Source organism: Coenobita brevimanus, chromosome 71, assembly GCF_032717465.1.
Source record: "Coenobita brevimanus isolate Jiangsu-jjx chromosome 71, ASM3271746v2, whole genome shotgun sequence".
Lineage (NCBI taxonomy): Eukaryota > Metazoa > Arthropoda > Malacostraca > Decapoda > Coenobitidae > Coenobita > Coenobita brevimanus.
In genome coordinates, this window is record NC_137024.1 from 3,544,427 (window position 1) to 3,558,500 (window position 14,074).

The 14,074-nt window shown below is 45.1% G+C and overlaps 1 protein-coding gene across 1 annotated transcript in view; it reads left to right on the forward strand.

Annotated features, from left to right (window-relative positions):
* The window catches only part of mio (GATOR complex protein mio), a 125,398-nt gene that overhangs the window by 12,603 nt on the left and 98,721 nt on the right, over positions 1-14,074 (forward strand). Inside the window, exons 2-3 of the mRNA XM_080277990.1 lie at positions 575-746; positions 11,150-11,353. Coding sequence (XP_080134116.1) covers positions 620-746; positions 11,150-11,353 — 331 coding nt within the window. The 5' untranslated portion in view covers positions 575-619. The remainder of the gene's footprint in view (positions 1-574; positions 747-11,149; positions 11,354-14,074) is intronic.

Below are 14,074 nucleotides of genomic sequence, written 5' to 3' on the forward strand. Positions count from 1 at the left end.
CAGACACCACAATCCCACAAAGGGTGGCTATTTGACACTGAGTTAGTTGTTTTACAGGGAGGGGCACCAACCCACTTGTTGACACGTAGGGAGCATGTATGGTTTGGTTATATGGTTACCACCCAGCGTTGTAAATGGTTTCTTGGCTTACAGGAAACCATTTGGCTTGTCACTCAATGCAAAGCCACCTGTGAAGGAAAGAAAAGGAATAAGAAGTGACAGGAAAGATAGGAGAAATAGGAAGAGAGGAGGGCAGGCACAGAAAAAGAATGATAAAAGCTAAGGAAGTAGGCAGCACTACATCAAGTGAGTGGATGATGGCATACTGATACTTAAATGCAGCCTTGAATATGACTTTTTCAGTGTTTAGAAGATAGTAATTCATGAAGGAACATAACCTACCCTTGAAGCAGTTTTCAAAAACACAGTACAGTAATTTTAAGGAGTGTATCTGAAGGTTTAAGTGAGGTATTACTGAACAGTTAAATTTGCCTTGGTGAACTTCAGGAATACATCATTTTATCAGAATGAATGGAGTTCAGCTAATCACTTGTTCATTCATCCTTTCTCGTAGGAATGCTAAGTTTGGTGTTGTTGTGAGGCACGTTGTAGTGTGAGAATGAGCAGTGTGCGGGTTGATGTGCAGTGGTCACCTGTTGCTGCAGACCAGTTCCTTACGTGGGGCACAGACCTTCAACTTTACCAGGTGCAAGAAGTCACACCAACTGAAAATGTTCAACCCCCACGTAAGTCTTAATTTTTATTTTTTATTTCCTTATTTATTTTTATATTTATTTTTCTTTTAGTTTACTGATTACTTTCCCACATAGTCACTACTCTTTGGCAAGAAACTCAGCCACAAATCAACTGAGTTAATGTCCAGGCTGACTCACTCACTGTCATATGTCTTATCATACATTTGAGATTTTGTTTTTCCCACTGCATAACATCCATGGGGAGTGGGACAAGGTGCACCCCCTTTCCTGGTGGAAGAGGAGTAAGAAAAAGAAGAGGATAGAAACCATTGGATAGTAACCCATTGCATCCCTTTACAGAAAACAGTTTGGTTTTATGGCTAGCCATGCTGATGTTATGGACATATTCATTGGACTACTTGTTACTCTAAGTCCAGTTATTCGACAGCTGATTATTTGGTAGATCCGATATTTTGGCAGTTTGAGTAGTCTCATTTACGAAAGTCTTTGATTGTTCGGCAGATTTCCAAATCATCTCAGCAGTCCAGGAAGTGTTATCTGTGACTTGTAGGCCTACTGTGTCATTACACTTGTATATGTTCACTAATTTCTATATTTTTCAGATTCAGGTATAGTATGTTATTGATTACAATATTGTACAGTACGGTATCATCATACAGTATACAGTACTTTCTCCAAACACATTTGTAATAATATAAGTAGTGATGATAGTGTTCACCAATACATATAAGGTACTGAGTGGGTAGGTTTTCGATTACCTGTATTTGGCAAATTCGGTTACTTGGCATCGGCCTGGTCCTGTAGATATCGAAAAATCGGACTTCAACTGTATTTGCATTTACTGTGAGCCTCAAGGTTTCATATAGGTGTCTGCTGTGGAGTGGGCTCCTCATTTATGCTGTGATTGTTTTCTTAGCAGTTCCCAGAATTTGGGAGGAAGTGTGTAGACTTGTTTTTATGAACAGTCATTATATGATCATACCCTTGCAACCATAATTTTCATTTTACAATAATTTTTCTCTTATACACTTACTGTGATGCCCCAGTTTCTTGTTGTGTGATCTTTTCCTCACTTATAAGGTTGCTATGACACTAAATTTGTTCTGCAATCATGTGTTACATGATTGGGTTTGAAAAACACATTCCACTCATAAAACAAGGGTGTGCTGTAGCTGGTTTTGTCACTTGGTTTCATTTCCAGTTTATAGAAAAAATCAGCTCTACTATGGCCATCCTCAGTGTAGGAATTTCTTGAGAGGCAGTGTGACATCATTTGAAATTACTGAATGTATTATAACTTGAAGCCTTTCTATAAACATTTTCAGTATCGTGCGGTACACTGAATTGAAGTTCAAGTAGAATTTTTATATTTAAGACTGTGTGGTCAGTGGTAAATTTGGACCAGAAAAAGAATGTGTTAAGACTTTGTTGTACAAAAGTAGAAATTAAAGTGGCAGCTTTTTGAAGCCATAATCTAACCCAGCCAGTTATTTAGGATGCATACTCCACTTCATCATGCTTGTAAAAAGAGCCCATTTGTGTTGCTTACTCATATTTCTTAGCTGTGATGTTAAAGCTGACATTGTTACCAGAGGTAGTATATCCTTCCTTATAGTAGGAATATAATTTTTTCCCAATGAACCTGTTATCAATGATCTTGTAGAAATGACCCCTCCTGCTCTACTGCACTTAGAATATGGATGGTCTTCCAAATTGAATTTCTGTCTACTTTAGTGATGCTGTATATTCATGTATGTACTGCACAATCAAAAACAAAAGTTGTGTCGTGAAATTTAGTGAAAACATCAGCTGAAAGGCTCAAGTTTTTGGTTCTCTGCTTTGTGTCATACGGATGGTTTGTAGCATTGACATGATATGCCATTTGCTCCAAGTGACGAAGCTGTGGATGTGAGCATATTTGTTGTAACTAAGTGAAACAAATATATACAGTATATGATGTCTTTCTGACTGCAGCCTTTATTTGATATAGCAGCATTGCAGTTCAGTTAGCTAAATAAGTGTCCGGAAGTCAGTTCTGCATCTTGATTAATTCATTTTTGTTTATCTTATCATGTTAATAATAATGAGCAGTGATTGTCTTTATCTGTCAGTGTTATGAAACAAAATTGCCCAAACTATTCTACATATGAGGATAGAGTCACTTTATACTGATAATCGAGTGCTTTCTTAAGAGTGGCAATATGAATCCCACCAACTGGAGTTCAGACACATAACCCAGGAGACTGAAATCTACGCATAGTTGTTTGTGTGCTTCAGAGTAGGTGCAATTCATCTCTTATGGCATGAGCATAATTTGCTGGTGTTGCCTTCCATTGTTGTGATTATTTCCTGTTCTTCTAGTGGTGTGGCAATGCAAGGACAAGCTAAACAATGACTGTTCTCCATTGTGCTTGCCTCCCAAAAGAGCCTGATGTACCATTCTGCAGCCCTGCTTACACTGAATTTTTGCACCATCTGTTCGGGATTCAAATAAAGGGAGATCAAGTCCTCTCTTAGTGGTAGGTGGGGGCGACCATCATCCACTCAATGTAGTGCTGCCTACTTCTTTAGCCTTTATCATTCTTTTTCTGTGCCTGCCCTCCTCTCTTCCTATTTCTCCCATCTTTCCTGTCACTTCTTATCGCTTTTCTTTCCTTTACAGGTAGCTTTACATTGAGTGACAAGCCAAATGGTTTCCTGTAAGCCAAGAAACCATTTACAACGCTGAGTGGTAACCATATGACCAAACCATACGTTTTCCCTACCTGTCAACAAGTGGGTTGGTGGAGGGTTAGTGCCCCTCCCCATAAAACAACTAACTCAGAGACAAATGGCCACCCCTTATGGGATTATGCTGTCTGGCAATAGGTAGATAGATAGAAGTCCCCTCTCATCTCCCTAGTAGTTGGATGCATGTTTCTTGTCCCCTCTTTACCAAGAGTTGTACTAGGCCTGTTTGACGTTTTCTGATGAAGTATAAGATGAAACAGCCAGGTAAGCATTGCTTGACTGAGTGTGGTTCGCATTTCATCTCTCAGACTCAGCAGTTCTCACGAATCAGTGTTAAGGCTTCGGAATTACCAGGGTTCATTCATACCATCAACCCATCATGAGCAGATATGAGGCTTGAGAAAGTCAGACTAGTTAACCACGAATATGTTACTGTAGCAGGGCTCTTATAATGTTTCACATGTTCCACTTAGTCTTTAGACAAAACCACAACACGACTTTTGTCTTTGAGCGTATACTCAAACATAGATTAACACGGTAAGCATAGCCTGGAAATAGACCGCGGTACTCAAAACCACGCTACTCAAACAATATGTTTACATGTACAGTTTGTGTGGTACCCTGTTCACTGGTTGTCTTATTCCTTTTTACCACAGTGACATGAAGACCAAGATGCAAACACACTCAGAGATTGGAGAAAGGAAACTTGTCAGACCTAACAGTAGTTTATTGTAAGATTACAGCAGGTGCAGTGTATAGAGCGTAGTCAGGTGCTGTAGTGATGATGGCTCCTGGTGGTGCTGGTGAGATATTGCTGGAGAAGTTGGGTCTGGTGCTGCCGAGGAGACTGGAGCTGCTGGTGAGCTAGCTAGACCTGGTTCTGGTGAACTACAGTAGCTGGACCAGGTGCTGGTGAACTAGCTGGGCCAGGTGCTGGTGAACTGTTGTTGATGCCTGCCCTGGTCTGCCTTCCCCGGCATGGCTGTGGAATCACCCGCCCTGCCCCTGCGGGCAAGAAGGGCACACCGGCCAGGTGTCCCTTGTGCTGTTGTTGCCCGGAGCGTGTGTATGTTGTCTCTGGGACCGCCAAGGGAAGTGGTTGTAATGGACACTGGTAATGGTCACTACAATACTCCCCTTCCTCCCTGGGCGCTGTGGAAAGATTGCTCCGATGTGTGAAAAATAGCGCTCTGGAATGCATATGGTTCTGCCACTATGGGTTGTGTATCCGCCGGTAGTGTCCATGGCAGGATCAGGAGAAGAAACCTGTGGAGGAAGAACAGAGGTGTGAGTGTTGCCATGGGTATCGTTATCTGGTGAGGTGGATGGTGGAACCCATATGTCAGTTGTGTGTGATGGTGATGGTGATAATGATCATGGTGTGTTGGGTTTTCAAGATTCCTGTTGGGGTGGTGGTGCGGCATCTGGTGGTTCATCTGGAGGCATGGTCGCTGGCTTTAGGTGGTCAATTCTCGTGGTTTCCTGTTTTGCCGTGTGGCTGATTGTTATGAACTTCGCTGAATGGGCGATGACTTGGAATGGGCCATCATAGGGGTGTTGGAGAGGGTTATGGTGGGTATCCCATTTGACTAAAATGTAGTCAGCTTTGGCGAGGGCTGGTGGTACAGCGTTTTGGTTGTTTGAAGGTTGGCGGGGAGCCATGGCTTTGAAGGAGTCACTGTGTGCTGTAATGCCTGCTATAGATCTTGGTGACTGAGGAGAGGGCTTGAGTCCAGTGAGAGGTCGTCAGGAAGTCAGAGTGGTTCGCCGAGGGCGAGGTGCGCTGGACTGCAGTTGAGGTCTACTTAGGGTGAAGCATGGATGCCAAGGATCACCATGGGAAGTAAGTCCACTTATTGGTAAGGGTGAGGCTGTGCCTTGATGGCTTGCATCAGGTGGCAGTGAAAACATTCAGCCATGCCATTCGATTGCTGGTGGTAGCTCGTGGTATGGTGCCGGGAAGTGCCAAGATATTGCAGCAGCTCTCTCCAGAGATGTGATTCAAACTGCATACACTGGTCGATGATGATCATAGTCAAGGTATCAAAGCGAGAAACCCGCCCAGACAAAAAGGCCAGGGCAGTGGTATCTGCAGTAGCATCTGGCATTGGGATGTCCTCAGCCTATCTGGTGAACCGGTCAGTGCAAGTGAAGAGATAGGCGTAACCCCAGGAAGACGGAAGGGGCCCCACAATATGTAGGTGGATGGTCTTGAAGCGTCCTTCAGGGATGGGGAGTGTCTCAGCAGGGGAGCGGGTGTGTTAATGGACCGTGGATGACTGACAGGCAAGACACTGGGTAGTCCAGGCATGAGTGTCTGCCTTGATGCCAGGCCAGACAACACGCTGAGTGAGGATACGCTGGGAGGTCTGTATTCCTGGATGACTTCAGCCACGTATGCGGTTGAACGTGGCACGACAAAGGGTGCGTGGGACAAACAGTCTGGGCCGCCCACAGGAAACCGCACCAGATCTTGTGGTCTGTCCCGGGAATGGGGAGCTCCTGATGATCAGGGCCTGAGGGTGAATTCCTATATTTGACAAGGTCTTCATCATCCTGCTGGGCTGTGAAGTGAAGCTTGTAGTCTGGGAACATCTGAGGTGTGATGATGGAGATTTGGGAGAGGGCATTGGCGATTTCGTTGAATTTGTCCTTGATGTGCTGGATGTCACTGGTGAATTCAGAGATGTAGGCCATGTGGCAGAGGACTCTGGGTATGTGCGTCTCCGAGCTTGTGGCAGAGGCATGGATGAGCGGCTTATGGTCCATGTAGATGGTGAACTGGCAGCCCTCAAGGAAGTTCTTGAAGTGCTTGACAGCGAGATATATGGCCAGTAGTTCGCAATCAAAGGCACTGTACTTCATTTGGGGGGACTGAAGAGTTTGTAAAAAAAAACAACAACAACAATAGGTGTTAGCTGGCCATCGATATCTTGCTGTAAGACTGCACCGACAGCAGTGGCCGAGGCATCCGAGGTGAATGCGGTGGTGGCGTTCGGTGCAGGGTGAGCGAGTAGAGTGAGGCACAAGATGTGTTCGTTAACGGTGATGAATGCAGCCTGGGCTACCTGGGTCCAAGTGAGCAGCCGGCGGGATGACTTTGGATACCACTTGAGGAGGTTGTGGAGAGTTGCTAGAAGGTCAGCTGCTTGTGCGATGAAACGATGGTAATAGTTGGCGATGCCAAGGAATTCCCGAAGCTTCTTCACTGTATCAGGCTGAGGGTACTATTGAATGGCTTCAGTCACCTGTGGGAGAGGTCGGATGCTATCTGCAGAGACTCTGTGGCCGAGGAAGTCAAGTGATGCAGCACCAAAGATATACTTGGCTGGATGAATCTTGAGACTGAAGTCCTGGAGGCATTGGAGAAGGAGCTTCAGGTGATGGTGATGGTCAGCATCGGATGGGGAGGCAGCCAGTATGTTGTTGATGTACTGTGCTCATCAGAAGTATCGAGCACCCTGCGTCCCTCCTACGAAACAAACCTTTCAACATTGAAAAAACATATAAATAATGCATTTTATTTACCTTTAGTGCTTCGTAGGGTATCCTTTACGCTTCTTCACGGACCTGAGACATCTTGGAAGTGAAAAGGCGAGACTCCTGAGGTGCTGGAGGGGTATTTTGTCCCAGGAATCATGAATGGTGGCTTCCAGCTTAGGCAGAGAGCTCACGTCCTTCCCTTGGAGATTCTTCTTTACGAGGTACCAGAGGTTTTCAGTCGGGTTGAGGTCTGGGCTATTTCCTGGCCAGTCTTTCATGAATGATACCTCGCAGTCACGAAGCCAATTGGTTACCGATTTGGACTTATGAGCAGGTGCACTGTCCTGCTGAAACACTCGTGCACCTGTTAGCTCGAAGCAGTCTGGTAAATGATCACACAGAAGCTCCAGGTAAACATCCTGATTCACTCTGCAGTTCTTGGGAAGCACAACAAGCTTCCCCAAACCTTGACCAGAAAAACAACCCCATATCATGAGTGAATTAGGATGTTTAACTGTGCTTTCAACTTACCGTGGGTCAAGTGGGTCACTACCTTTGCGCCGGTACACACGTGCTCCTCTATTACAGGTGACACTAAACGTTGCCTCATCAGACCACAACACTGACAACCATTGCTCCTCACCCCAGTTAAGTTATTTGTTAGCACAGGCAAGCCTACGAAGTCGCTGGCTTTTAGTGAGAAGAGGCTTTCTCACAGGCCTGTGACTTGTGTAACCAAATTCATGGACCCTTCAAGACACTGTGCGCACAGACACCTCACCAAACACTTCCGGGTTGCTCTCCTATATTTTCCTTGCACTCACATGAGGATTAGACTCCACTGCATGTTTTAAAACATTAACAGCCTTGGGGAAGTTTTCCTGGGCCTACCAGACTGTGGTTTCTTTGTGGGAACGTCACCACTGTTTTCCACTTGAAACCACGCGCACCGCCTATGCACTGTCGATTGAGCCACACCAACCAATTCACTAATTTCCTTTGTTTGGTGGCCTGCCTCCTTTAGAGCAATGATCTGGGATATGATTTCACTCGATAGTTCTCGGGTAGGTGCCATAACAAAGTGGCGAAAGCCAAAACACTGCGGGACACTCGGTAAAAAAGGGCGCAAAAAGAGAGGGAGACGCGGCAGAGTTCCTCTCTCTCAGGCAGCCCATGGGTAACTGAGGCAGGAACCAACCAGCGCGTCGGAAGGCCTCAGGCTACCAGGACGTCATGCTAGCGCCGCAAACTTCTGGCTCAATTTTTACTACCAAAAACGGGTGATTCTTTTTTGGCCATAAGTATTGAGTGCCCGGCCATAGGCGCTCAATACTTTTGACGAGCACGGTATATATGACGAAATCGAGGTTGCGGAGAATATGGTCCATGAATCGTTGGAAGGTCAGAGCTGCATTGCGTAGCCCAAAACTCATGTAGGCGTATTCAAGGAGTCCAAAAGGAGTAATGATGGCAGTTTTCTGAATGTCTTCAGGTGCCACTGGAATCTGGTGGGAGGTGCGCACAAGGTCGATTTTGGAGAATATCTTGTTGTAGAGCTTGTGGTGGAAATCATGGACATATGGGATGGGGTAGTGGTCAGGTTTTGTAATTTGGTTGAGGGCTCTGTAGTTCCCACAAGCTCTCCACTCATTAGAGGCAGATTTGCAGACCACGTGGTGCGGAGAGGCTCAAGAGCTCTTGGAGGACCAAATGATGCTCTGGTCATGTAGAGAGCTGAATTCTGCCTTGGCTGCATTGAGTTGTTCTGGAGGAAGACGGCGAGGTCGGATAAAAACTGGGGGTCCTGACGGTTTGATGTGGTGAAACATCCTGGCAGAGGTGTGGACTGGCAATGTGCATGGAGAGAAGATTTCAGGGAAATCCTGCAGGAGGTAGAAGTCATTGGGCTGTGAAAGGCAGGAGATAACTTCCGTCTCCGTGGTAGGCCTGCCAACCACCTTCTATCTTGAAGGAACATGAGTTAGGTAGTTGTTGGATGGCTCAACAATGAGTTTGTGGTAGCCAAGGGTTGGTTGAGAAACATCTACAACAATGAAGGGCCGAGTCAGGGTATGTGGTAGGCCAAGGTCGACGTTGAGGGTCAGCACACCACAAGTAGTGATGGATGATCTGTTAGCTGCAAAGAGGTCGTAGGCAGGCTGCTGGCAGTTATGTTGTGGAGTTGGAGGAATGATTCTGAAGGTTGTTCCTGTGTCGACGAGGTAACAGTCTTGAAGTGTGGTCAGTGACGTACAAGAGGGTGACGCACTGCAGAGGCGTGATAGCCATGGCAGGGGTGTCTGTGTGATGGGGTGAAAGCAAGGGGGTGGCGGTGTCTACCATCCCATGCCATTGGAGTTTTCCTGAAAAGTGCAGGGAGTGACGCAGTTGCAGGCACGAGGGCCAAAACGGGCGTGGAACGAACATATATTGTCCCGTTGAGTGGTGATAGGGTGGCATGCAGAGTTGTTTCCTCAAGCGTTAGATGGCTGTAATTTTGGAGCACCTTGGCTGGCCGTGGGTAAGCAGATGTTCCAAGGTGTTGACGCATTGGCAGAGGGCCTGGAGTTCACTTGAATGCTGTTGGCTTAAGAAGGCAATTGGTTAGGATGTGGTGGGTAACTGGAGGCAGCATAGGCAACGCTGTCCTGGCTTAAGGTGAAGATGGAGGCAGTGTTGTGGCAGGCCCTATCTGCAGTTGCTGAGTATTCTGCACTTAAGGAGGCAGTATCCATGGTTGATAGGGCGAGGTGGACATCATCAGGAAGCTTTTGGCAATGTTGTTGCCGCAGGATGGTGTCTGGCAGCTTGTCAGCGCTACGGTTGTTAATGTGCTGCATCTTTTCCTATACACGGGCTGGTGTGAAGTCGCCGAGTGTGAGACGTGTAAGGTTTTGGAGGATGTTGGTGCTGGACTGATGGCACCGGTAGTGGAGGGCATCTCTAAGGGCGGCGAACTTGTGTTTGGCTGGTGGGTTGGTGATGACTGCCGAAACCTCCGAGACAACCACTGTCGGAAGAGCACAGAGCAGTTCCTAATACTTTTGTGAGTCAATGGCCGTGCTGCCAGTGAGAGCAGCTACAACATGGTCCAGCCAGTCCTCTGCTTTGTGACTGAATGTGGGAAGAATTATCCTTTGCTCTGCCATCATCTGAGGTGTCACTCTGGGGTCACCATTTCTGGTACCCTATTCACTGGCTGCCCTATTCCTTTTTACCACAATGACACAGAGACCAAAGTGCAAAGTCAAGAGTAAGAGCAGTGGACAGATGGGACTGCTGACGAATGTATGTGAAGTACAGAGGGTGGATCTATCTATCTATTGCCAGATGCCACCATCCCGGAAGGGGTGGCCATTTGACTCTGAGTTATTTGTTTTACAGGGAGGGGCACTAACCCTCCACCAACCCACTTGTTGACACGTAGGGAGCACGTACGGTTTGGTTATATGGTTACTACCCAGCGTTGTACATGGTTTCTTGGTTCACAGGAAACTGTTTGGCTTGTCACTCAATGTAAAGCCACCTGTAAAGGAAAGAAAAGCAATAAGAAGTGACAGGAAAAATGGAAGAAATGAGGAGAGAGGAGGGCAGGCACAGAAAAAGAATTATAAAGGCTAAGGAAGAAGTGGGCAGCACTGCATCAAGTGAGTGGTTGATGGTCACCACCACCTACCACCAAGGGCAAATAGGATACGAAATACTGTAATGTGATTCTCGAAAGATGTGGAGTGAGGAAGTCTGTGGACACCAGAATCTAAGAGTAGTGTACTGAGATGGTATGGTCATATGGAGACAATGGATAACAATAGAATGGTGAAAAAGGTACTGTATATCTGAGCGAATTTGAAGGAGGGAGAAGGCGAGGTAGGCCAAGGAGAAGGTGGAGAGATGTGGTGGATGAGTGTGTGAGGAAGAGAGGTTTGGAAGTCGGTGAGGCTAGGGAACTGATAAGAGATCAAGCTGACTGGATGAATGTTGCAAGGAGAAGTGCATAATCAGGAATTTGGCACCCCATTTTAATGTGGCAGCGTACAGATTGACTTTATTAGATATGTTTATGTGAAGCTACGGAACGTGGTGAATGTTTGTAGCGTATCCGATAGACCCAGGATTCCAGGGGCTTGAATGATGAGTGAATGGAAGCATGGCCTATACATTATGTATGTATGATTGATGCAAAGGAGATTAATCATGTAAATAATTTCTTTGGTGGTCAGGGCTGAGGCTGGGTCCCAAGACAGCAGCTGCCCTTCTCTCAACCAATACAGATCTTCAGTATATCAAGTGTGTGGCTTGGTGCCCTGGCCTTGAGTCTGACCCAGCCAACCAGCTGCTGGCAGTGGGGCAGGCAAATGGTAAAGTTGCTCTCACCACGTTTAGCAAGATCCCAGACCCACGTGGAATTAAAGGCAGAGAATATGGTAAGTGTACAGAAGTGTTAGAATATTGTACCTTTTAAACAAAAGTTCTTTGACACCTAGTTCCATTTTGCCACATTTTCTCCTTTTGCAGTAGCTGGTGTACTTTATTCATGAGATGATGTAATTATTATCGATACTGTAGCGTACTGTTGTTAGTGAACGAAATGAAACAACCTCTTAATAATGGTCTTGTGTAAATGTGGAGCAAGTAGTCCTGCTTTGAATACTGATAGTTTCTGTTTGCTTGTTGTTTATGTCCCCATTACCCAATTTTGTTTCATTCCTTCCTATCTGCTGTATAGCCAAAATTGATACTTTTGGGCGTATATTTCAACAAAAATTGGGAGGCCTTTAGTTGCACTTGACACCTGTTTATATGCTCAGACAAACTGCAGAATGCTCATTTGTGGGATACCACAACTGTGCAGTCTTTGAATACTAAAATTACTCAACTGGGTAAATATGTGAAGCCTAAAATGAGTCTTCACAGTCATTCTCAGATACAAGAGACATAATGATATACTGTAAAATTAGATAAGAACAATAAGGTAAGAACATACACACACACACACACACACACACACACACACACACACACACACACACACTAGAAATGTAGTGATAAAAGATATAAAATTGGAAGTACAGGAAGTGTTTAAATTACTGGAAACTCAAGATGTAAAGAAAGCCCAAGGACCAGATGGAATCTCAAATTGGGTACTGAAGGAATGCAGAGAACAACTGGCAGATAAGATTCACAGTTTAATTGTGTGTTCTCTGGAAGAGGGGAAAGTGCCTCAAGGATGGGAGAGAGCAAATGTGGTACCAATTTGTAAGGGAGGAAACAGGGAAGAACCCCTGAATTGTAGATCAGTGTCCCTAACCAGCATAGTCGCAAAATTGTGTGAGAATTCTGAAAGATAGATGGATAAAATATCTGGAAGAGATGAATATTTTGGGTGATAGTCAATTTGGATTCAGAAGTGGAAAGTCATGTGTTTCCAACTTGTTGAGTTTTTACTCAAGAGCAATTGACGTGCTACAGGAGAGAGATGGTTGGGTGGACTGTGTGTATTTAGATTTGGAGAAGGCCTTCGACAAGGTACCCCATAAGAGACTAATGTGGAAACTAGAGCACACAGGAGGACTGAAGGAGAACCTCCTGGAATGGATGAGAGACTTTTTGAGAGACGGACAAATGAGGACAGTAATAAAGGATAGGATGTCTCGATGGAGGGAGGTGACAAGTGGAGTCCCGCAGGGCTCGGTGTTGGCGCCAATAATGTTCCTGATTTACGTAAATGATATGGTAGATGGAGTGAACAGTTATGCAAGTCTGTTTGCTGATGATGCAAAGATCTTGAGGAAGGTAGAGGTTGAGGTGGATTGTAAAATGCTGCTGGGGGATCTGGATAGCATACACGATTGGAGCCGGATGTGGGAAATGAAATTCAGTGCAATGAAAAGTAAAATATTGGAAATGGGTAAAAGTACCAAGAGGCCATCACTGAATTATTTGATGGGTAATGAACCAATCACAAAAGCGAGAGAAGAGAAAGCTTTGGGAGTGCTGGTCCAGGACAGTTTGTCACCTGAAAAACACATTAACAAGACAGTTAGAGAGACGTATAAACTCCTGCTTAATATAAGAGTAGCTTTTCATTATATGGATGAGGAGATGAAAAAATTAATAGTGGCCATGATTCGCCCTAGGTTAGAATATGCAGCAGTAGTGTGGTCCCAACACTAAAAGAAAGATATAAACAAGATTGAGAAAATACAAAGAACAGCAACCAAAATGGTCCCCAGTCTGGCAGATCAGTCATACAGAGAGAGGCTGGAAAAGCTGGATTTGCCTTCCTTAGAAGAAAGGAGAAAGAGAGACGACATGATTGCAGTGTTCAGGACCATGATGGAAGTAGATAAAATTGACAAAGAAGATCTGTTTTTATGGGATAAGAGAGTAACAAGAGGACACAGAATGAAACTGAAGAACCCAAGCTCCTTGAAGGATATCAAGAAATATAGTTTTCCTCATAGATGTATAGACCTGTGGAATAACCTGGACAAAGAGATCGTCCAGTCTAAAAACTTAAACGAGTTTAAAGCTAAATTTGACCTATTGAGAAACAGAGACGGGACCACACAAGCGTAGCTCATTTCCTGTATATCACAATTAGGTAAATACAATTAGATAAATTCACACACACACACACACACACACACACACACACGCACGCACGCACACATTTGTATTCCCACTTCAGTCATACCCACACAATCCTTGAGCCAACTGATCCATACTGTCTTACATTCTCCTTCCATCTCTTGCACACAAAATACATACACCCTGTTTTTCCCTCTAATTTTCACCTACTCTTGCTCATATACCCCCCTCACGTTCCCTCTCTCTCACACTCTCACCCCGCCATTTAGTTTCAGTTAATCCACATATTCCCATTTTTGCATCGTCAAGCACTTGGACAATCTCTCTCTCATTCAACATGTCATTTGCACCCCTTACATTCCATTTTACTATCCGTACCATGTTTTTTGTCCGGTCCTTGGTCATCACCTTTTGGTCTGTCCTGATCCGAGGCCTCTTGTTTGTATTTTTAGTTAGTTGTTTTCCAGTGAGAGGCACTAACCCTCCGCCAACGCACTTATTGATATGTAGGGAACACATGTTGGTGGGTGATAAGGTTGCCACCCTGTGTGTTA